The following is a 22,849-nucleotide window of genomic DNA, read 5'->3' on the forward strand; positions in this document are numbered from 1 at the left end:
ATTGTGTGACAGGACAGCCAACAGGTGCACTCACCTCCAAGACGTTGTAGTGGAATTTATTTTCGTCAGGTTCCTTGTGTCCATAATTTGACGTTCGTTGGAATTTTTTGGAGAGTCGCTCACCCCAACATTTTTGGAAAGCTTAAACAACACCAAAACAGAAAATCCATGTTTCACATTTTTTCAATGCATACAATGTGGACAAATAGGTCGTTTTGGGGTAACAACCCGTTTTTAAAAATATCAGCTCTGAAAATTCAAAATTAATTATAAGCAAGCAACTGATGATGCATAATTGTTAATGAGAAGACAGTTCTTAATATAGAATACATATTTCTGTATTTTGAGCAATGGTTGCCAATGAGCAATGGCTATCATTTTGTCAAATTACCGTTTATTTTATGTATTGCTTTCAAATCTTGAAACAAGCAACGCATGAATATGGTGATCAGTGAAATGTACTTAATGTCAAATATGAGTTTGTAACCAATTGGCATCACTGTCCCTAATGTCACTCCATCATTGCCATCGTCATCATCACTATCGTGGTCATGCCGTTCAATGTTTGAGTCCTCGTCATTCTCACACGAAGTGCGACACATGCAAAGATCAGTGCATGTTAGGTTCTTGGCCCTGCAGGAACATCTCCGTGACGAACATTCTGTCTTGCACTGGCACCTGATCATCTCGATAATTGCCTTTGGTGCAAGGAGAATGTCTGTTGTTGTCGGTTTGAGTTGACCACTCGTGTCCTTGTGGAAGCCATTCTTTAATGGATCAAGGAATGTTTGCTGAGAAATTGCTACTTGACCCCAAACGTATGCCTGGATATTTACCCGCATGATATGCTGCCTCAGAGCACCGACAGTTGGTGGTAACTTGTCATTCTCAGCCATGTTCTTCCAGAAGAGATGCAACCGAAGTTCAGGGATGCTGGAAATATTGACACCACTTGGACAATAACATGAACAGACAAATCTTGCTAAAGTTGTGTATAGGTCCTCTGAGTTGAGTTTGCTGCTTAGTTCGGACAACAACCAAGTTGATCAGTTCAATTAAACTGACAACTTGTGTCATTGAGGCTTTATCCTTCTCTCCTTTGGTGTCGTGATCTCGCAAGACATGGAAGACATGTTTGGTCCAGCAAAACCTGTGGTACATAACGACAATTGCATGTGCATCACTTGGCGCTATAGCAGTGTTCAATCGAGTCATAAAAACAGGGTTCTGAGCAACATCAACAGCTTCTCTCAGCAATTTGCCTGCACTGTCACTCCGTACAAGGTAAATAGGTTGACCATCAGTCCACTGGCAAAAGAAGCACAAAGCCTTGTCATAGGGGTCTGTGGATGACCGAGTGAATGGTGTGGAGGAGCTTGACGACTCCAGACATACTTCGGGCATTTTTCTCTTTTGACCTGGCCCTTTGGCGATATGCGACCCTGATGATAGTGCCTGATCATAACGAACCCTGGCACAACGAATTTGGTCCTTGTTAGTTGCGTTGGAATAGCATGTTCAGTGCCAGACAGCCTTCTCCTTTTGCAACAGTTCTGCTGACATCCCCTCAAATCGTTTATGAATCTGTACATAATCACCATGTGTCATACACCATCATGTAAAGTGGCTCTCGCTCCTGTATTGTCTCTATCAAACGGCAGAACGACTTGACTTATGGATGCAACACCAAGGCCCCTTTCAGGGAAGAATTATCTTGGCACAGGACACATTTTGTCCAGTTCGTTGATCCTTTCGTCTGGCATGAATCCTTGCCACTCAGTCGTACTTGATCCATCATGTTGTTGGTCCTGCAAATATAAAAAATAAATCTTCAGCTCATGAATGTCAAATCTATCATACGTGATACAGCCAATAAAACTCGAGCTGTGCCTATGTCTAGGGCCATATCAAGGGCACAAATAACATTCATCACCATAAAAAGCAAACAGATGAGAAAAATAACATCCTTATTTTCTTTGACTAATTTATTGACCTAAACTTATGTGATTTAAACGGAAGATGCGGGTAAATGTCGCAATGATAGAACTTTATTAGAATCCAAAATAAAAACCGCTACTAAGACGTAAAATTACCTGAATAAAATAAAAGCAGAGATGAGTGGGAAATCAATAATACATGCTAACTCCATGCCAGTAAACTAATCAGAAACTCTAAATAGACTCCCTCTGCAATTCCAACCCCCCAAAACAAAGCTCACCTAATCCTATCCTATTACACAGCAGTTAATCAAATGGAACAAAATACGTCAGTGAGTGATTACATTGATGGTGACTCTTTCTGGATAAATGAAAGCACGAACCAGCACATTAGGACATATTTAAAGATCAACCCGAAATAATAGAAAAAGGATAAACACATAGCGATAACATGACCACTGCCCGACTTCCAACTCCTCGCCAAACAGGAAACGCAATTAAAACTTCCAACCCCGTGGCCATTCAAACCATAATCCTACGCCATAAAGAAGAACATAAAATGACAAAAAGGTACATACGCCTCAAAGGCTATCACAACTTACTGAAAAAAGGAAGAAAGGTGTTGAAAACCGAATATGATGAAACGAAGCTCCGAAGTAAACTGTCATGAATAAATCAAGAATAAACAAAGCGAACTGAAAATGACGTCATAGTGCTGCACGTGCTTGGACGCACGCCACGCCACATCATGACGTCATGCCACACCCAGCAACCGTAACCTGAGGCGATGGCATGGCGTCACGACGTGGCGTCACCTATGTTCCCAACAAGATCACACTTAAAATACATCAAACTACAAAAACTTAAAATCAAAAGTTTTACTACTGAAGGTGCCGAAACCTTCTGATATTGAACAACAGACACACCAATGTTTCATTGCACAGATGGCCGTTTCCATGGCAACCAACTGTTCCAATACTTGAAAATCATAATAATTATGTGTAAGTTAGTCATGGTCACTACATTTAACAATTAAAACAGGCCATCCGATGGAAAATATAATTTAAAAAAATATATTAAAAAATGGCAATTCCACTCCAAAAATGCTGTTTTCACGGCAACCGACAGTCAAAATGCAACATTTTATTATCTTATAAAATCCATTGTTAGCCATTTCACAGTAATCCATCATCAGTTGGTTATTTTGTATCGTTTCAGATTTTTTTAAAATTGGAATTCAAAAAGAAGCGTTTTTCACCCCAAAACGACCTTTCCAAAAGTTGAAAAAATGTGAAACATCATATTTTTTATTTAAATAGATTGTAAACTTCTCAAAAATCTATAGGTTTGCTACTCTCCAAAAAATTCCAACGAAATTTCACAAGGAACCTGACTATTTCCTCAGATTGAATAAACTCCTCAGATTCAGAATTCAGAACATTTATTGCAAGGATAAGCAAAAAGCAAATCACAAACATCGATAGCTATAAACGTTAATCATCTTTGTCACAGGAAAAACTTTTTCAGCCCCACAGAATTTTTATTTAAACGTTATGAAGTGATATATTGTCAACAAATTGTCAGAAATATATGTGGAAATTTCATTCAACAAGTTATTTTAAAACCTCATAATGATTTTGCAAAATTTTCATTCTTGTACAGGGATGAAACAAAACATCTCTAAATAAGCTTGCTTGTACAATAAACACTCTAAACCTTTTTTCGCTGATTAATAGAGGCATACATTCATATTATAAAGCATATATAATTCCACAGACAAATCTATAATGATAAGAAAAGGTTGAGACTTGTGGTTTGGGAGATCTCAATGCAATACACGAAGCTTGGCACGAAATGTCACCCTTGCCATACACATCGACAAGATTCAAAATTTGGCAAACATTAATCAATTAACACAAAATAAAAGCCATTAGGATAATGATACATTATCCATTCAAAACATTATCAAGTAATTAAAAGCTTCATGGAGAATATATAATTAATGCATGTACATGAATATAAATTATGAATCTAAATTCCTGTAATTAATTCCAATCAACTTTGAAGGAATGTATTTCAAAAATTATTATTGTGACTGCAAAGTGTAAAATCAATTGTATGTAAACTTAAAATATGTATTTTTTGCCTTTATAAAGCTCGATTTAAATAATATAGTCATGCACATTCTGGTGACTATTGTGAAAGACAAGAAGTATTTACAAACTCAGCTTATCTGATTAGCTGAAAGAATTTTGCAACACTTTTACTGTGGCTCTGAGTGTCAGCAAGTTGTTTTATTTTTCAAAAAAAACATTTTGCTTTGAAGTTCAATAAAGTGCCAGAACAGTGTATATTTAATGTGCTACCATTAACAGACATCCAAAAGTTGGATTTCACTTTTACAATTTACTCCTTTTGTTCTATAAAGGATAATGTCATATATATATATATATATATATATATATATATATATATATATATATATATATATATATATATATATATATATATTTGCAAATCTTCAATTCAAATTGATATTAGGATAAATTTGTCTGTCATCAAGAGCATACCCTGTCCTGATGGGGGGAATTGAGACGAGTCAGTCTTTACCAGGTGTTTCCTGGGAGCAGGGTCATGACATGACTATACCTCATAGGCCGCCTCTCCGTTGAGATCTCACCCGTCAATGGTATTTTTGTCAGTCGTCGCGTATCCTTTGATGAAAGACAAAGACGCAGTCAATACTCGACCAACCGTGCGGCGAGACCACTCTTTGCTCTTCGGACTGTAACTATCAATCCTCCCAGGAAGTGTCATGCCCTGATTGCAGAAGAGATGTCCGATTACCTCAACTTGGGTTATTCAAGATCAAAGGCCTCTGATTTTAAAATTCTCATCATTATAAAGAATTGTTTGAACGTTGGATTCAAACGACGTAAGTTTACAATTGAAATAAAATTGTACTCAATTTTGAATGCAATTTACAAGGGGAATAGAAGCAGTATAAATGCACTCAAAGAGCACAGAGCCTACGAATAGAAGCACATTAAATGTGGCGTGTGTTTGGAGCAAGAACTCTGAAGCATATAATAAAGAAAGCATAAAAAGATAAAAAGGGAAGGCTGTCTGGCTTCATCCAATGAAAAGAAACTGCAGTATCTTTGCAACCATATCACCAAATATTCCCTTTAGCCAAGCCCCAAATTCCCATCCATGGTCATGGTATTTATCTCCCTCTGCCTTAATTTGAGTCGATAGATCATCAATTTGCTCTGAGTTGTCAGGAATATATGTGCAACATTCAGTTCCAATGATCGCACAGGTCCTTCCCTGTTCAGCCAGTAAAACATTGAGGGCAATGTGATTCTGCATTGCTACTGCTCTTAGAGCAATCATCTCAGCATTTACCTCAATTCAACCCTCAGCAGTGGTATTAACAAACTTTGCTGGAGAGGTTGCCAAGGCAGTGAGTTCATGAGCAGCATTACCAGCACGATTAAAATATGAAAAATGCTGAGATCATGATCATGAGATAAAAAAAAATCATGGAATGCAATCATGAAAAATCTTTGAACTGCTCAAATAGACCTCTTCTCTCTATTTCGTAGCGTGAAAGGTGAATGGTCAGAAATATGGATTTGGGGTATTACGTATCCTTTGTTAGACCCTGTCCATCCAAATGGCAACCTTGGATACACCCTGTGTCCACATATGAAGCCAATATTATTTAAGGCTGGCTGGGGTTCGGTGAGGTTATTTGCTCTTATAATCGATATCTATCCTTACTCCAGTGTTTCATCCTTTTTATCGCCACCCTTTCTTTAAGATGTTCAGCATAATGCTGACATGTTGAGTTACCCAAGTAAGGTCCATTGTCTTTTTGACAAACGAGACAAACCACCCTATTTCTCTGTTCATAACTTCAACATGTGGTGAGTATACCTATAATTCTTCCATGTTTGTTAATTGGACTGTTTCTTTTATATCAAGGATCGTATCGTTGCTTGCAATCAGTACACCTGTGTCCCCCTTTTTTCCATTTTCCTTTAATCTCTGCCTTTTTCCCCTTAATTACCCCATGTTTTCTTTATTCCACTCAAAGTTGGGTTACTCTGTCCATGCACCAATAATCCACATATGTCTTCCCCTTGCAGTGGTACTGCCAAGAGGGCCAACCCATGCTTGGATGAGTGAGGAAGTTGTGAACAAACCCAACACTTAATCTTGTTCATACTTTTAGCATGCTGTAAAGATATTGCAAAGAAAGTGTTCAGTGGATGTTCACTCATGTGTTTGTGCAATGGTATACTTCGTCTTCTCTGGGATTGCAGATGTTTAACATGTTGGTGGTGTGTGCTTTGTTTCGTGTTACTTCCATTTTCAGCAAGTATGCAAGCTTCTTTGTTTGTTAACATTTTTACTATGCGGTCGACTTAAATCAGCTGGTGGCACAGCACCTTTTCCCCCAATCAAGTTGATAATCACAAAAACAATGAAGGTATATGAGAGGGTTATCATGAGCCATGAAAGAGTGTATGAACAGTTCAAGTGTTTGCGTTTTGGCCATCCATTCCGTTGGCTCTCTTGCAGTGGCAGGAGTGAATCCATGTTGGTCGACCCTGGCATTTCACCACAGTGTGTTGCCAGTAGCACTTGATAGGGTTCAATCCACCTTGGCTGGAGTGTGTTTTTTTTCTTTTATGAGACTCGATGTGGATGAAGTCTCCAGGGACGAAGCTATGGCAGTCACTGGCAGTTGGTTCAGGTAATGCTTCTTTTACCTGTGAATGAAATGCTTTCACAACACTTGTTAATGTAACACAGAATGCAAGCATCTTATCATCTATTTAATGAACATACATGATCTTCATCATTAAGGGGGCTGAGTATGGCACTGTCATTGGAAGGGAAAAAAATAATTATATTAATGTGTTCTCAATTATATTCACTTCCTGCTTTGAGTTGTTTTAACTTGCTACTACTGCTTTTAACAGTATAAAATAAGGTGTTACTTTTGTACTGGAATCAAGTTGACTGTCAATAAAATCTCCCTTCACAGTCATTTTATCTCCATCGTGGTGTGATTGAACAAAGAATAAGATAAAATTGTATCTTACGAAATATTATGTGCTATATCTCCGATGTTCATGTTTTGTCCTAACTCTGTTATCACCCTCTCCTCCTCAAGGCTGACCTCGTATTCACACACTGCAATCGTGGCTTGAGCGTGTCTATCCCCCTTCCCTCCCAAAGTGGCCATGTCTGCAGTCCCCTTTCTCATGCTCGGCGGCCCTCCCCTCCATTCACCCTGACAGATGTTTCGCCCTCCCTTGTCTTTTGCTGTCCAGAATAGTATCAAGACAATTTCTCTGTGCATTTTGACCAGAAAAGAGGATCGTGTTTGATATTGCTCGTCTTATTTATCCTCTTCCCCATGGCCATGTTTGTTGATATTTGTGTTTGATGTATGCTGTTAATAAATGGTCTCAGACTCCGCAAGAGAAGAACTGAATTTATTCCACAGGAGCATAAGACACAAGACTTCCACTCAACGATCATAAGATGTCCACAGTTTGGAGTCTTCGTCATGCTCTCATCGTAAAAATTTCCATTTCTCTCTTTCAGGCTCGTCAACAGCTGTCTGCAGAGCGGCCACGTCACCCAGAGTCGGAGTGCTTTCAGAAGGTGTGAATGCACATTGTTTGACTGTCAGTCGGGCTGTCAGAGGAATTGGCTGCTGCTTTTGCAGCTTCATCTGACTGAGCATTTCCTTTCGATTCGTCATCGGAACCACCCGTATGTGCGTCAGACTTAATGGCAACTGCAAATGGTAACCAAATTGCTTCAAATAAGTTTGCTATCAGAACACCATTCTTAATTGGAATGCCTGAAGAAGTAAAGAACCCTCGTTCATGCCAGAGTATTCCGAAGTCATGGACGACTCCATAAGCATAATGCGAATCAGTGAAAATAGTCACATCATGATGTTCTGCCATGCAACAAGCCCTTCTCAACGCATAAATTTCCACTTCTTGTGCCGATTAATATCCTGGTAGTTTCCCACTTTCTCCTCCCTCTGAATCAGTGAGACAGTATACCCTCATAACAATGAGCAATCTAATGCTCTTGACAATGATCCATCCACAGACAGTATTAAATCTGAGTTTTGCAGTGGGACATCCTTAAATCAATACGTGGCATGAATGTGTGCGATACTACCTCCAGAATCATGCGGCTCTCTGTCTTCTGCTGTTGGCAACAAAGGAGCTGGGTTCATTGTTGGGCAGTGCTCAATGGTAACATTTGGCACTGTTAGTTGTCATAGTTCACATGTGGTTGCTCTTGAAGCTGATAAATGTTGCGTTCTTGCCTTCAGAAGAACAGCCAGAACAGCATGTGGTACTTGGAGGCTAAACGCACTCCCCCAGACAATAGATTCGGTTGTTTGTGCAGCGTAAGAGGCTGCAGTCACCGCTCTCCAACTTGCTGTAAATCCTTGGGCTTCTGGATCAAACTTTGTACTGTGGTCAGCTATCAGTCGCATCTTCCTCCATGTGCCCGTGTCAGTACGGACTGCACAAATACTCTTATCTCAAGCGAAGAGATCAAAAGGTTTGTCATAATCTGGTATTCCCAGTGCTGTGCGGAAGAAAGTGCACCTTTTCATGCAACAAATGCTTCTTGCGCTTCAGGCGTCAATTCCATGGATCTGGGCTATTTATCAAGCTAATGTCCAACAGAGGGTGTGCTAGTAAAGCATAGGAATGATTATCAATGATCCACTGTAGACAATAGCCTGCTGCTCCAAGGAACGACTTCACTTGCTTCGGCCGAAGTCACATTTGCCACGGCGGCCGTGGGGTCTCCAAAATCGACGGCCACAAGCAATTATACGGCGGCCGCAGTATTTCCACGGTCACACAATGTAGCAGTCACATATGTTTTTATTTTTCGGGGAGCTGCACGGCGTATTTATAAATTGTGGAGACCGAAAACGTGGGGTTGCCGGACGATCTTTGATTTGATGTCGCACGGTGACCTTAGGGCGTTACTGCGGCGGCCATAGAATTTTCAAGGCAGACGCAAGATGCCCGCAAGGCGACCGCAGGGGGGCCCTAAGGCGAACGTGCGGCCAGACTGACAGTAACGAATGGGTTAATTTTTTTATTATTTTTACCAGGTTTTTTTTTTATTTTTTTACTTTTTTTTCGGCTTGTCGAATTGCAACGGCGAACATAGAAATGAAAAAAGTTATAACTCCGCGTTATAATTCCACGGCAACCTTACGGCCTGTAAAATATAGCCAAACGGCATAGGGCCACCTCAGAAACTCTGCGGCCGCCGCACGTTTGTCAATTCAGAGGGCGGACGGCCGCCGTATCCTCGCCGTAGAGCAAATGTGACTTAGGCCTTAGGTCTGAGAAATCGTGGAGACCGAAAACGTGGGGTTGCCGTACGGTCTTTGATTTCATGTCGCACGGTGACCTTGAGGGGGCCCTGCAGCGACCATAGAATTTTGAAGGCAGACACAAGGTAGCCGCAAGGTGCCCACAAGGCGACCGCAGGGAGCCCCAAGGCGAACGTGCGGCCAGACGGACGGTAACAAATGGGTTAATATTTTTTATTTTTTTTTCACAGTTTTTTTTTATTATTATTTTTTTTTCGGCTTGTCGAATTGCTACGGCGAACGTGGAAATGAAAAAAGTTTTAACTCCGCGTTATAATTCCACGGCGACCTTACGACCTGTAAAATATAGCCAAACGGCGTTGGGCCACCCTGAGGCCACCGCAGAAACTCTGCGGCCGCCGCACGTTTCTGTCAATTCAGAGGGCGTACGGCCACCGTATCCTCGCCGTAGAGCGAATGTGACTTAGGCCTTAATGGCCGTCGGTTTTGGAAGTGTCCGCATGGCTGTTACTCGTTCCGGTGAAAGAAGTCTCATATCTCCTTTCAGAATATGTCTGAGGTATTTTACCTCTTCCTTGCAAAATTGCAGTTTGTTCTTTGACACCTTCTGTCCTTTGTCTGCTGAGGCTGTCAATAGCAAAATAGTGTCTTGTTCGCATGCCATTTTTGAAGAAGAGCATATCAAGACATCATCAACATGCTGCAGCAATGCTGAGCCCCCTGGAAAGGTAACATCAGTGAAATCCTCTTGAAACGCTCAAGAGAATAGCGTCAGGCTTTCTGTATTGCCTTGCGGAAATGCTGTACAAGTTTACTGTCTGCCATTGTCAGTGAATGCAAACAACTGTTGCGAATCTTCATGCATCAGTAGAGGAAAGAATGCAGAACACAGATCCACAACTGAATAATATTTTGTACCACTTGGAATGCTGGAGAGGAAAGTAACCAGATATAGCACCACTGGATAAGTGGGTATTACACAATCATTTACTGCTCTCAAATCTTGTACAAAGCACCATGTCTGTTTTCCAGGTTTCTTTACAGGCAGTATGGGTGTGTTGCACAGGCTGACCGTAAGGACTATGGTTCCTTTTTCCAGCAAAAACTTCATTACTGGTGCTTTATCTGCATCAGCTTCTGGTCACAACAGGTAGTGTTTTTTGGGAAACGGTTTAGATGTGTCGACCGTGATTTTAACCGGCCTCATACATTATATTTGTCCAACAGCGTTTGGGTGTGTTGTCCACAAGCAAGAAGATCAAGTGAGACTCCAGTCATTTCAAAAGGTGGGTTCTCACATATTGTGAAAGTAGAAGAGGATACCTGTTCTCCCACGTTCTGGCAAAACCCATTCTCACCTATCATATAAATTGGTGTCCTTGAAAATCCCTTTGATAGCTTACTTCGTGACTCTTTCAACTTGGTCATCATTGATCTGATATAATTTGCCTGGTATTCTTCTGACATGGAAAGTGCAACATGTGGTGTCATCTCAGGCTGATTACAAAGTTTCTGCTGTTTTTCCATAAGATCTACCTCCATACCTATACTGTGTTGTCCAATCCAAAGTGCAGTGTTGTCTCAAGGACAGTCCACATTAAACTCAGGAAAACTTCATTCACTGATGCAGATACAGTCTTCTCATCCAATGCCCACCAATACACAATTGTAGCAAATTCAAAAGTCTGTTGGAACAAATTCAAAACAGACTCATGCAAATCCTGTGGTATTTATAAATACATTCCATCTGAAGTGCATTTCACAGAGCAATTCAACTTGCATTGCAAATCTCTCTCTCGTTAGTTAACTGGTGAATTAATTCCCAATACAAAAGGATATTGTCCTGTCAACTGTCCCATTTCCACATGTAATTTCTTTGTCAGGGGGTCGGCAGAGGAACTCCTGATACCCCCACTATGTTTACCTGAGACCTTGACAAGGGGACATTCGAGAAATCATTTTGTTGCAATGTGGAACGTGTTGCTCCTGTGTCAATTAGAAAAGGGATTTCTTGTCCAGCTATTTTCAGATTTAATTTTGGCTCTTCCTTCGGCGAGTCTGTATCACTGGTAACAAATTATTATGCATGGGTAACACTGATGTAATTTTGTCCCAGACTCGTCATAATGGGCAATGATTTGGAAATGGTATTCGTCCAGTCCATCCCCCTTGTCATTGGCCCTGACTCTGACGATGCGGGTGTGTATATCTCCTTCTCCGAGGGCACTGTCTACTCCAATGTCCCAATTGTCCACACTTGAAACATCGTTCGCTCCTTGGATTTACTGCAGGTGGGGATGGAGGAAATGCTCCTCCCAATTTCCTGCCACAACCTAGCTGAAGGTCAAATTCTTTTCGTTGACCTCCTCTGCCTCCATTTGCAGCTAACGCACTAGTTTGAAACTACATTAGTTTGGCAGTGGCTTCTGTCACTTTTCGCTCCATTTGCCATGTGCAATGAACAACTACCTCCAGTATTTCTCTTATTGCTTTCACTTTCACTGAACACAATTTCTTAACATCTCCTTGGAGTTCCACAGTAAACCCATTCATGAAAGCATCTGTCAATGGAACAGTTATATTGTTCTCGTCCATTTCAGAATACGATCTGAAGGCAGTTCTCAACCTCTCCAAATGATGGTGGTCCTATGGCAGCTTAGCTGCCGGGGTAGCTATCATTTCTTGAAGCGCGACTGTGCCGCCGATGCAGTGCCCCTCTACCAGTGCACACACTGGAACTGGTACTCATTTCGCCGACCTTGGAAGGATGACAGGCTGAGTCAACCCATTGGTGTATTAATTCAGCAGCCGATGGGGCTTGAACTCAGGACCCTTGGATCCCAAGGCACCGCCCTAACCACTGAGCCAACACCAGGCTCTCTCCAAATAATCGGATGGATCTTCACCTACTCTCTGCATGCACGATTTAACCTTATCCCAATCCACTTGCATTGGCAAATTCCCAAAAGCTTGTCTTCAGGCTTGCAATTTTTGCTCTTTTGCTGCTTCTGCCAAATCATCCTGCTCAAATAGCACAGCATTCCATTCTGCAATCGTTTTCAACTGTTGCAATAATCCTTCTGGCACTTAATTTTAACAGCATGTCTCGGTATCGCATCGTTGGTCGATGGCATTGTATGATCAATTCCAATTATTCACGAAATTTTCTCAGATTTTCCTTTATAGATTATATTTCCTTTGCTATTATTCGTAACTCTGTTGATGATCAAGGTCAGAACACATAGCTAACTTGTTCCATTCGCGGCCCTGGAAATGCTCTTAACGGAGCTAGAATTTCCTCTCGTTTCGCAAATTATCGTCTCTCAGCAGTTGTACATCAAATAACTGATTCTTCTACTCCCGCTGTACCTTGAACACTGCCGACTTCTCTTTAGTTGGGGTAGATTGCATTCGGATTGTAAGCTCCCCCTTGAGCTCTTGGTTCGTACCTGGGTAAAAGTTCCTCAAGCACACGAGGTACAACACGCTGATATGCTGGAAGCACATCTTCATCATCTACTTCCTCAGTACCTGTCTCTGTACCAGCACTGTGCACAACCCATACAGAGGTTGGGCTTCCCCTACTGTTGTCTTTTCCCTCATCTGTCGTAATTGGCATTTGCCTTGAACTTCTGACATCACATGTTGTACCCTTTGTACGCTATTTTCAGACAAGACAATAAGCTTGGTGTTGGCTTAGTGGTTAGGGTGGCGGCTTGGGATCCGAGAGTCCTGAGTTCAAGCCCCGTTGGCCGCTGAATTAATATACACCAGGAGGTTGACTCAGCCTGTCATCCTTCCGAGGTCGGCAAAATGAGTACCAGTGTACTGGTAAGGGGGACACTGCATCAGCGGCATAGCCGTGCCCCAACCAATGATGCAACCAGCAGCCACAGGCTGCACTCGATAGAGAGAGAGACGAGACAATTTTGATTTCTTATCTCTTATTATGCTTTCCTCCATCCATTGTAAAACCTTTCTTCAATCCACATCCTTTGCTGGTTTCTTTTCATCACTTTGACTGTCCAATTCCTTATTGAGATTTTCTCACCTCCCTCTTTCGAATGTACAATTCTTTGGAAAAGTTGTCCTCAAATCTTTTGAACACGCATACCACTTGTTTATATCATCTACTGGCCCCTCTCCATAGTTAACAAACATGTATCTCGCACACTTACCCTTCTGAGGTAAATTCACTTTACTTACCTTCTGAGATATATTAACCATCTTGCTGACTTCGTGGAAAATAATTAAAAAAAGTAAAATCTAAATCAAACAATATGCAACTGAAATGAAAAAAAATTTCAAACAATACAAACACTTCACACCCAATATGCAAATTAATGCAACTATAAACAACACAAATACAAGAGCTCTTTATTTCAATTCCTGGTTTTAATCCAACAATCACTTTTCTTTCAGCTTCTGACTGACGACAATAATTTTCAGTATTGTACACTGCACCTCCTTGTGGAAGCTCAATTCAAGATTTAAAACCATTTTTCTTTCGATCTTCAGGTCGAAAACCAGATTGCACTCTCAAGCTGCTGGTTGAAAGCCAGATTAAACTCTTCCAAACATCAAGTCAGACACCAACATCTTCATCATTTAAATCAACGGACTCTGACCACAGAAACACTGTCTGCAACAAGAAATAAATTAAATTTTAACTTCTCGTGAAGCAATTAGATGGTGTTCCCTAATTGCTGCAAAAATTGGCCCAAATTCAATTTCAAATTAAAAATGCATCAACTTTTAATCAAGAGGTACAAAAAAACAACCAACACCAAATAGAGGCATTCAAAAGGGCAACTCACATGAATTATTTGCAGGTACTCAGGGTACTCGTCTTTCCGGCCAGTCCCTGCAGACACCCAGGGTCCTCGTCCTTTCAGCCAGTCAGCATTCATCTCTTGTTCCTGTGGCTCTTCGCCGTTCACCTCTTGTGACTTCAGAATTGCAATCCTGCTACGACGACATCAAAATTATCATGGAATATATTTCCTCAGATTGAATAAACTCCTCAGATTCGGAATTCAGAACATTTAATGCAAGGATAAGCAAAAAACAAATCAGACAGACATCTTCAACAACAAACGTGAATCATCTTTGTCCCAGGAAAAACTTTTTCAGCCCCACAGAATTCATATTAAACACATTGTGAAGTAATATGTTGTCAACATGTTTTGTCAGACATGTATGTGAAAATTTTTTCAACATCTTGTTTTTACAAGTTGTTTTCAAACGTCATGATGATTTTGCAAAATTTTCATTGTTGTGCAGGGATGAAACAAAACATCTGTGAAGAGGCTTGCTTTTGCAATTAACACTCAAAACCTTTTTTCTCAGATTATTAGAGGCTGAGATTCATGTTGTAAAGCATTTATAATTCCACAGATGAATCTCAAATGGTAAGAAAAGGTTGAGACGTGTGGTTTGGGCGATCTCAATGTAATGCACAAAGCTTGGCACGAAACATCACCCTTGCCATACACAACTGTAAGACTCAAAATTTTGCAGGCATTAATCAATTAACACATTAAAATGAAAGCCATTATTATAACTACACATTGTCCATTCAATACATTGTCAAATAATTAAAAGCTTAATAGAGAATATATTGTTGCGGAGCCCGGGTCAGGGCGAGATGGCCACGAGGAGTTTGGGTGGGGGGGCGGGGGGGAGCTACCTCGGATTCCCACCAGAGTCTCCGGAATCGCAAGCTGTCGCACACGGATAACTCCGTGACGTGGCGGGTCACTCATCGACTGTGAACGCCAATAACTCAACCACGTGACCTCTGGTCCTCTGTCTAAGGTTAACCGGTTACCTGAAAGTCATGTGACCTAATTACTGGGGGACATGCCCTCGGTACACCTTGTCCAATCTGGGTCACCTTCCTGGATCAGATGCAGCCGAGGGCAACTGTCAAGGATGTACCGGCTGGAAGAACGGATCGTTGGGAGATAACGTCCTGGCGCGGCTGGGATACAGACCATGCTGGACCAATGAAGGAAAAGGAAAAACGAGCTGGGAACATTTCTATAAAAAAACATTTATGAACAATCAGACGAGGAAAAGTATGTGGCATGGTAAACGGGGTTCATTATGATGTACAAAAAGGCTGCAAATAATTTTTGGGGTGCGACAAAAAGGCAAGCAACTTACAAAAGCGGACACAGAGCAGACTTTTATCGATATATCTTCTACACTCTTAACTTAAGCAAGGACAGGCGCCATTACATACATACACACACAAACCCCATGAAGATGAGATAATCAGCAGGAAGGAGAGGAGATGAGGGCTAATGGCCCCACAATACTTTTCAGGGTCGGCTGACCACACGACGAGACAGGCGGAGTCAGCAGGCAAATGTAGAGATCCAGTGCGTGAGAGAGGACGGACGGCTCGCAATCAGCCTATTATAAGCCCCTTGGTGTAGGGTGGGGTGACGACCTGTGGGGTGGGGTGTACAGCAACAAGGAAAAGACCGACTTCTTCATTGATCCAGGATACTTCAAGTTGAACTCGGAACCAATGTTTCCCATTCACTTTCACCAACAAGATATCTTATTATTCATTGTGATAAGATTAAGAGTTACAAATTTATAACAAATTCAAACAGATTCATTTCAACAGCTTGTTTCCATCCCATCCATTGTTCATAACAGGAGGAGGTGTATGAGGTGGCCCCCCACTTCAATGATGACGAGGAGCAGCAGGACACCCAAGAGTGTCTGATGGTCATTCTTGACAAACTTCATGAGTAACCGAACCACATTCCTCCGTGCCATTTCAATATCAACTTGAACCATCTTCCTGACAATGCAACTATGTGTTTCCACCCTTCATTTGTTGCATAAAGGGAACTGTAGTGTCTGTCCGTGTACAACACGTGGTTTTTTGAATAAATCTGTCAGCAAAATGATGGGTAAAAATGCCTCGTATTTTATAATGTTATGCAATGGGGACTCGTTCAGTGTGTGGAGTTTTCTGTGACCAAACGTTTTGTTTCTTGTTCACCATTCACAGCTCATCTGTTCCAGACATGCTGAAACCACCAAAGGTAAAACGCACAAAAAATGGTGGCAGTTGCTTGAAAAGAATCGCACCAAGAAGGATGTTTCAAAGGCATGATACGATGTTGGACCTTCCAATGTCGATCCTGCAACATGTGATGCTCGAGTGTGTAACGAGAACCAAGAAAATGCAGGGGAAGAAAATATGCAGATCCGAGCTGCTGAAGATAAATGTGGTGAACCCGGTGACAAGGTGAAGATGATGGTGGGCGTGCAGAAGCTAACTCATGATTGTATGATGTAAAAGTAAAGTTAATGGTTTGATAAATGAAATTACTTGGGTGATTGCCATTAAACACGTAGAATGCCGTGGAACAGACCGGAAAACTGTTGTTCGAGGAAGGCCAATGAAGTTTGTGCAGACTTTGGGAGTGAAGGACAAAAAAATGGATGATGTCACTCGACTCAACCTTCTTTCTATCTCCCTTCTCTCTGCAATGTAGCTTCACTCCATGGAAGATGACGCCATCCGTTATCCTGTCGGCTTCATTGGCCTCAACAATCCGTCCCTGTTGTGCGACATGAATTGTGTGGTCCAGTGTTTGGCCAATACGCCGGATGTGCTGGTCTACTTTCTCGTGATGTGAAGCACCAAGCAGAGTCTTGCCCTCATTTCTCTTGGCAACAACATGGAGTTTGAAGTGTGCCTGAGTGGAGAGAGGAGGTGGTGTATTTTCATCAGTGATCCTCGAAGCACAGCAAACCTCGCACAACAGACACGGGGCTGAGCAAGCTCTGGAAACATCGTCGTCTGCTCTTCCGTTCACTACCCCCTTGTGTCATACCTTCGGCAGGAATGAACTTTGACAGCGATGGGTTTGGAAACCTGACAAAATTCTTCAATCAACTCCTTACGGCCATTTGGAACAAGGACAAGATCTCTGTTGATGATAAAGTACTGAAATTGTACAGCAACAAGGAAAGGACCGACTTCTTCATTGATCCAAGATACTTCAAGTTGAACTCGGAACCAATGTTTCCCATTCACTTTCACCAACAAGATATCTTATTATTCATTGTGATAAGATTAAGAGTTACAAATTTATAACAAATTCAAACAGATTCATTTCAACAGCTTGTTTCCAACCCATCCATTGTTCATAACAGGAGGAGGTGTATGAGGTGGCCCCCCACTTCAATGATGACGAGGAGCAGCAGGACACCCAAGAGTGTCTGATGGTCATTCTTGACAAACTTCATGAGGAACCGAACCAGATTCCTCCGTGCCATTTCAATATCAACTTGAACCATCTTCCTGACAATGTAACTATGAGTTTCTACCCTTCATTTGTTCCATAAAGGGAACTGTAGTGTCTGTCCATGTACAACACGTGGTTTTTTGAATAAATCTGTCAGCAAAATGATGGGTAAAAATGCCTCGTATTTTATAATGATGTTATACAATGGGGACTCGTTCAGTGTGTAGAGTTTTCTGTGACCAAACGTTTTGTTTCTTGTTCACCATTCACAGCTCATCTGTTCCAGACATGCTGAAACCACCAATGGTAAAACGCACAAAAAATGGTGGCAGTTGCTTGAAAAGAATGGCACCAAGAAGGATGTTTCAAAGGCATGATACGATGTTGGACCTTCCAATGTCGATCCTGCAACATGTGATGCTCGAGGTGTGTAACGAGAACCAAGAAAATGCAGGGGAAGAAAATATGCAGATCCGAGCTGCTGAAGATAAATGTGGTGAACCCGGTGACAAGGTGAAGATGATGGTGGGCGTGCAGAAGCTAACTCATGATTGTATGATGTAAAAGTAAAGTTAATGGTTTGATAAATGAAATTACTTGGGTGATTGCCATTAAACACGTAGAATGCCGTGGAACAGACCGGAAAACTGTTGTTAGAGGAAGGCCAATGAAGTTTGTGCAGACTTTGGGAGTGAAGGACAAAAAAATGGATGATGTCACTCGACTCAACCTTCTTTCTATCTCCCTTCTCTCTGCAATGTAGCTTCACTCCATGGAAGATGACGCCATCCGTTATCCTGTCGGCTTCATTGGCCTCAACAATCCGTCCCTGTTGTGCGACATGAATTGTGTGGTCCAGTGTTTGGCCAATACTCCGGATGTGCTGGTCTACTTTCTCGTGATGTGAAGCACCAAGCAGGGTCTTGCCCTCATTTCTCTTGGCAACAACGTGGAGTTTGAAGTGTGCCTGAGTGGAGAGAGGAGGTGGTGTATTTTCATCAGTGATCCTCGAACCACAGCAAACCTCGCACAACAGACACGGGGCTGAGCAAGCTCTGGAAAACTCGTCGTCTGCTCTTCCGTTCACTACCCCCTTGTGTCATACCTACGGCAGGAATGAACTTTGACAGCGATGGGTTTGGAAACCTGACAAAATTCTTCAATCAACTCCTTACGGCCATTTGGAACAAGGACAAGATCTCTGTTGATGATAAAGTACTGAAATTGTACAGCAACAAGGAAAGGACCGACTTCTTCATTGATCCAGGATACTTCAAGTTGAACTCGGAACCAATGTTTCCCATTCACTTTCACCAACAAGATATCTTATTATTCATTGTGATAAGATTAAGAGTTACAAATTTATAACAAATTCAAACAGATTCATTTCAACAGCTTGTTTCCATGCCATCCATTGTTCATAACAGGAGGAGGTGTATGAGGTGGCCCCCCACTTCAATGATGACGAGGAGCAGCAGGACACCCAAGAGTGTCTGATGGTCATTCTTGACAAACTTCATGAGGAACCGAACCAGATTCCTCCGTGCCATTTCAATATCAACTTGAACCATCTTCCTGACAATGTAACTAGGTGTTTCCACCCTTCATTTGTTCCATAAAGGGAACTGTAGTGTCTGTCCATGTACAACACGTGGTTTTTTGAATAAATCTGTCAGCAAAATGATGGGTAAAAATGCCTCGTATTTTATAATGTTATACAATGGGGACTCGTTCAGTGTGTGGAGTTTTCTGTGACCAAACGTTTTGTTTCTTGTTCACCATTCACAGCTCATCTGTTCCAGACATGCTGAAACCACCAAAGGTAAAATGCACAAAAAAGTGGTGGCAGTTGCTTCAAAAGAATCGCACCAAGAAGGATGTTTCAAAGGCATGATACGATGTTGGACCTTCCAATGTCGATCCTGCAACATGTGATGCTCGAGGTGTGTAACGAGAACCAAGAAAATTCAGGGGAAGAAAATATGCAGATCCGAGCTGCTGAAGATAAATGTGGTGAACCCGGTGACAAGGTGAAGATGATGGTGGGCGTGCAGAAGCTAACTGATGATTGTATGATGTAAAAATAAAGTTTATGGTTTGATAAATGAAATATCTTGGGTGATTGCCATTAAACACGTAGAATGCCGTGAAACAGACCGGAAAACTGTTGTTAGAGGAAGGCCAATGAAGTTTGTGCAGACTTTGGGAGTGAAGGACAATAAATGGATGATGTCACTCGACTCAACCTTATTTCTATCTCCCTTCTCTCTGCAATGCAGCTTCACTCCATGGAAGATGACACCATCCTTTATCCTGTCGGTTTCATTTGCCTCAACAATCCGTCCCTGTTGTGCGACATGAATAGTGTGGTCCAGTGTTTGGCCAATACTCCGGATGTGCTGGTCTACTTTCTCGTGATGTGAAGCACCAAGCAGGGTCTTGCCCTCATTTCTCTTGGCAACAACGTGGAGTTTGAAGTGTGCCTGAGTGGAGAGAGGAGGTGGTGTATTTTCATCAGTGAGCCTCGAACCACAGCAAATCTCACACAACAGACACGGGGCTGAGCAAGCTCTGGAAAACTCGTCGTCTGCTCTTCCGTTCACTACCCCCTTGTGTCATACCTACGGCAGGAATGAACTTTGACAGCGATGGGTTTGGAAACCTGACAAAATTTTTCAATCAACTCCTTACGGCCATTTGGAACAAGGACAAGATCTCTGTTGATGATAAAGTACTGAAATTGTACAGCAACAAGGAAAAGACCGACTTCTTCATTGATCCAGGATACTTCCAGTTGAACTCGGAACCAATGTTTCCCATTCACTTTCACCAACAAGATATCTTATTATTCATTGTGATAAGATTAAGAGTTACAAATTTATAACAAATTCAAACAGATTCATTTCAACAGCTTGTTTCCATCCCATCCATTGTTCATAACAGGAGGAGGTGTATGAGGTGGCCCCCCACTTCAATGACGACGAGGAGCAGCAGGACACCCAAGAGTGTCTGATGGTCATTCTTGACAAACTTCATGAGTAACCGAACCAGATTCCTCCGTGCCATTTCAATATCAACTTGAACCATCTTCCTGACAATGCAACTATGTGTTTCCACCCTTCATTTGTTGCATAAAGGGAACTGTAGTGTCTGTCCGTGTACAACACGTGGTTTTTTTGAATAAATCTGTCAGCAAAATGATGGGTAAAAATGCCTCGTATTTTATAATGTTATACAATGGGGACTCGTTCAGTGTGTGGAGTTTTCTGTGACCAAACGTTTTGTTTCTTGTTCACCATTCACAGCTCATCTGTTCCAGACATGCTGAAACCACCAAAGATAAAACGCACAAAAAAGTGGTGGCAGTTGCTTCAAAAGAATCGCACCAAGAAGGATGTTTCAAAGGCATGATACGATGTTGGACCTTCCAATGTCGATCCTGCAACATGTGATGCTGGAGGTGTGTAACGAGAACCAAGAAAATGCAGGGGAAGAAAATATGCAGATCCGAGCTGCTGAAGATAAATGTGGTGAACCCGGTGACAAGGTGAAGATGATGGTGGGCGTGCAGAAGCTAACTGATGATTGTATGATGTAAAAATAAAGTTAATGGTTTGATAAATGAAATATCTTGGGTGATTGCCATTAAACACGTAGAATGCCGTGGAACAGACCGGAAAACTGTTGTTAGAGGAAGGCCAATGAAGTTTGTGCAGACTTTGGGAGTGAAGGACAATAAATGGATGATGTCACTCGACTCAACCTTATTTCTATCTCCCTTCTCTCTGCAATGCAGCTTCACTCCATGGAAGATGACGCCATCCGTTATCCTGTCGGCTTCATTGGCCTCAACAATCCGTCCCTGTTGTGCGACATGAATTGTGTGGTCCAGTGTTTGGCCAATACTCCGGATGTGCTGGTCTACTTTCTCGTGATGTGAAGCACCCAACCAGGGTCTTGCCCTCATTTCTCTTGGCAACAACGTGGAGTTTGAAGTGTGCCTGAGTGGAGAGAGGAGGTGGTGTATTTTCATCAGTGATCCTCGAACGACAGCAAACCTCGCACAACAGACACGGGGGGCTGAGCAAGCTCTGGAAACCTCGTCTGCTCTTCCGTTCACTACCCCCTTGTGTCATACCTTCGGCAGGAATGAACTTTGACAGCGATGGGTTTGGAAACCTGACAAAATTTTTCAATCAACTCCTTACGGCCATTTGGAACAAGGACAAGATCTCTGTTGATGATAAAGTACTGAAATTGTACAGCAACAAGGAAAAGACCGACTTCTTCATTGATCCAGGATACTTCAAGTTGAACTCGGAACCAATGTTTCCCATTCACTTTCACCAACAAGATATCTCATTATTCATTGTGATAAGATTAAGAGTTACAAATTTATAACAAATTCAAACAGATTCATTTCAACAGCTTGTTTCCATCCCATCCATTGTTCATAACAGGAGGAGGTGTATGAGGTGGCCCCCCACTTCAATGATGACGAGGAGCAGCAGGACACCCAAGTATGTCTGATGGTCATTCTTGACAAACTTCATGAGGAACCGAACCAGATTCCTCCGTGCCATTTCAATATCAACTTGAACCATCTTCCTGACAATGCAACTATGTGTTTCCACCCTTCATTTGTTGCATAAAGGGAACTGTAGTGTCTGTCCGTGTACAACACGTGGTTTTTTGAATAAATCTGTCAGCAAAATGATGGGTAAAAATGCCTCGTATTTTATAATGTTATACAATGGGGACTCGTTCAGTGTGTGGAGTTTTCTGTGACCAAACGTTTTGTTTCTTGTTCACCATTCACAGCTCATCTGTTCCAGACATGCTGAAACCACCAAAGATAAAACGCACAAAAATGTGGTGGCAGTTGCTTCAAAAGAATCGCACCAAGAAGGATGTTTCAAAGGCATGATACGATGTTGGACCTTCCAATGTCGATCCTGCAACATGTGATGCTGGAGGTGTGTAACGAGAACCAAGAAAATGCAGGGGAAGAAAATATGCAGATCCGAGCTGCTGAAGATAAATGTGGTGAACCCGGTGACAAGGTGAAGATGATGGTGGGCGTGCAGAAGCTAACTGATGATTGTATGATGTAAAAATAAAGATAATGGTTTGATAAATGAAATATCTTGGGTGATTGCCATTAAACAAGTAGAATGCCGTGGAACAGACCGGAAAACTGTTGTTAGAGGAAGGCCAATGAAGTT

The 22,849-nt window shown here is 41.8% G+C and overlaps 1 protein-coding gene across 9 annotated transcripts in view; it reads right to left on the minus strand.

Annotated features, from left to right (window-relative positions):
• Positions 1 to 3,361: 3,361 nt before the first annotated feature.
• The window catches only part of LOC147019154 (uncharacterized), a 71,663-nt gene continuing 52,175 nt past the window's right edge, over positions 3,362 to 22,849 (minus strand). For 2 of the 9 annotated variants that reach the window (XM_085899465.1, XM_085899466.1), the window contains exons 2-4: positions 15,607 to 15,802; positions 14,163 to 14,310; positions 3,362 to 6,718 (exon numbers count right to left, since the gene is read on the minus strand). In XM_085899465.1, the coding sequence (XP_085755591.1) occupies positions 6,482 to 6,718; positions 14,163 to 14,310; positions 15,607 to 15,611 (390 nt within the window). In that variant the 5' untranslated portion in view covers positions 15,612 to 15,802 and the 3' untranslated portion in view covers positions 3,362 to 6,481. Of the gene's footprint in view, positions 6,719 to 10,889; positions 11,031 to 12,199; positions 13,988 to 14,162; positions 14,314 to 14,427; positions 15,586 to 15,606; positions 15,803 to 22,849 lie in introns of those variants that run through there. The other 7 variants (XM_085899467.1, XR_015062653.1, XR_015062654.1 and 4 more) reach the window with 7 other exon arrangements.

This window comes from Eptatretus burgeri, chromosome 10, assembly GCF_056783735.1.
Source record: "Eptatretus burgeri isolate ZD-2024b chromosome 10, Ebu_testis_v1, whole genome shotgun sequence".
NCBI classification, from domain to species: domain Eukaryota; kingdom Metazoa; phylum Chordata; class Myxini; order Myxiniformes; family Myxinidae; genus Eptatretus; species Eptatretus burgeri.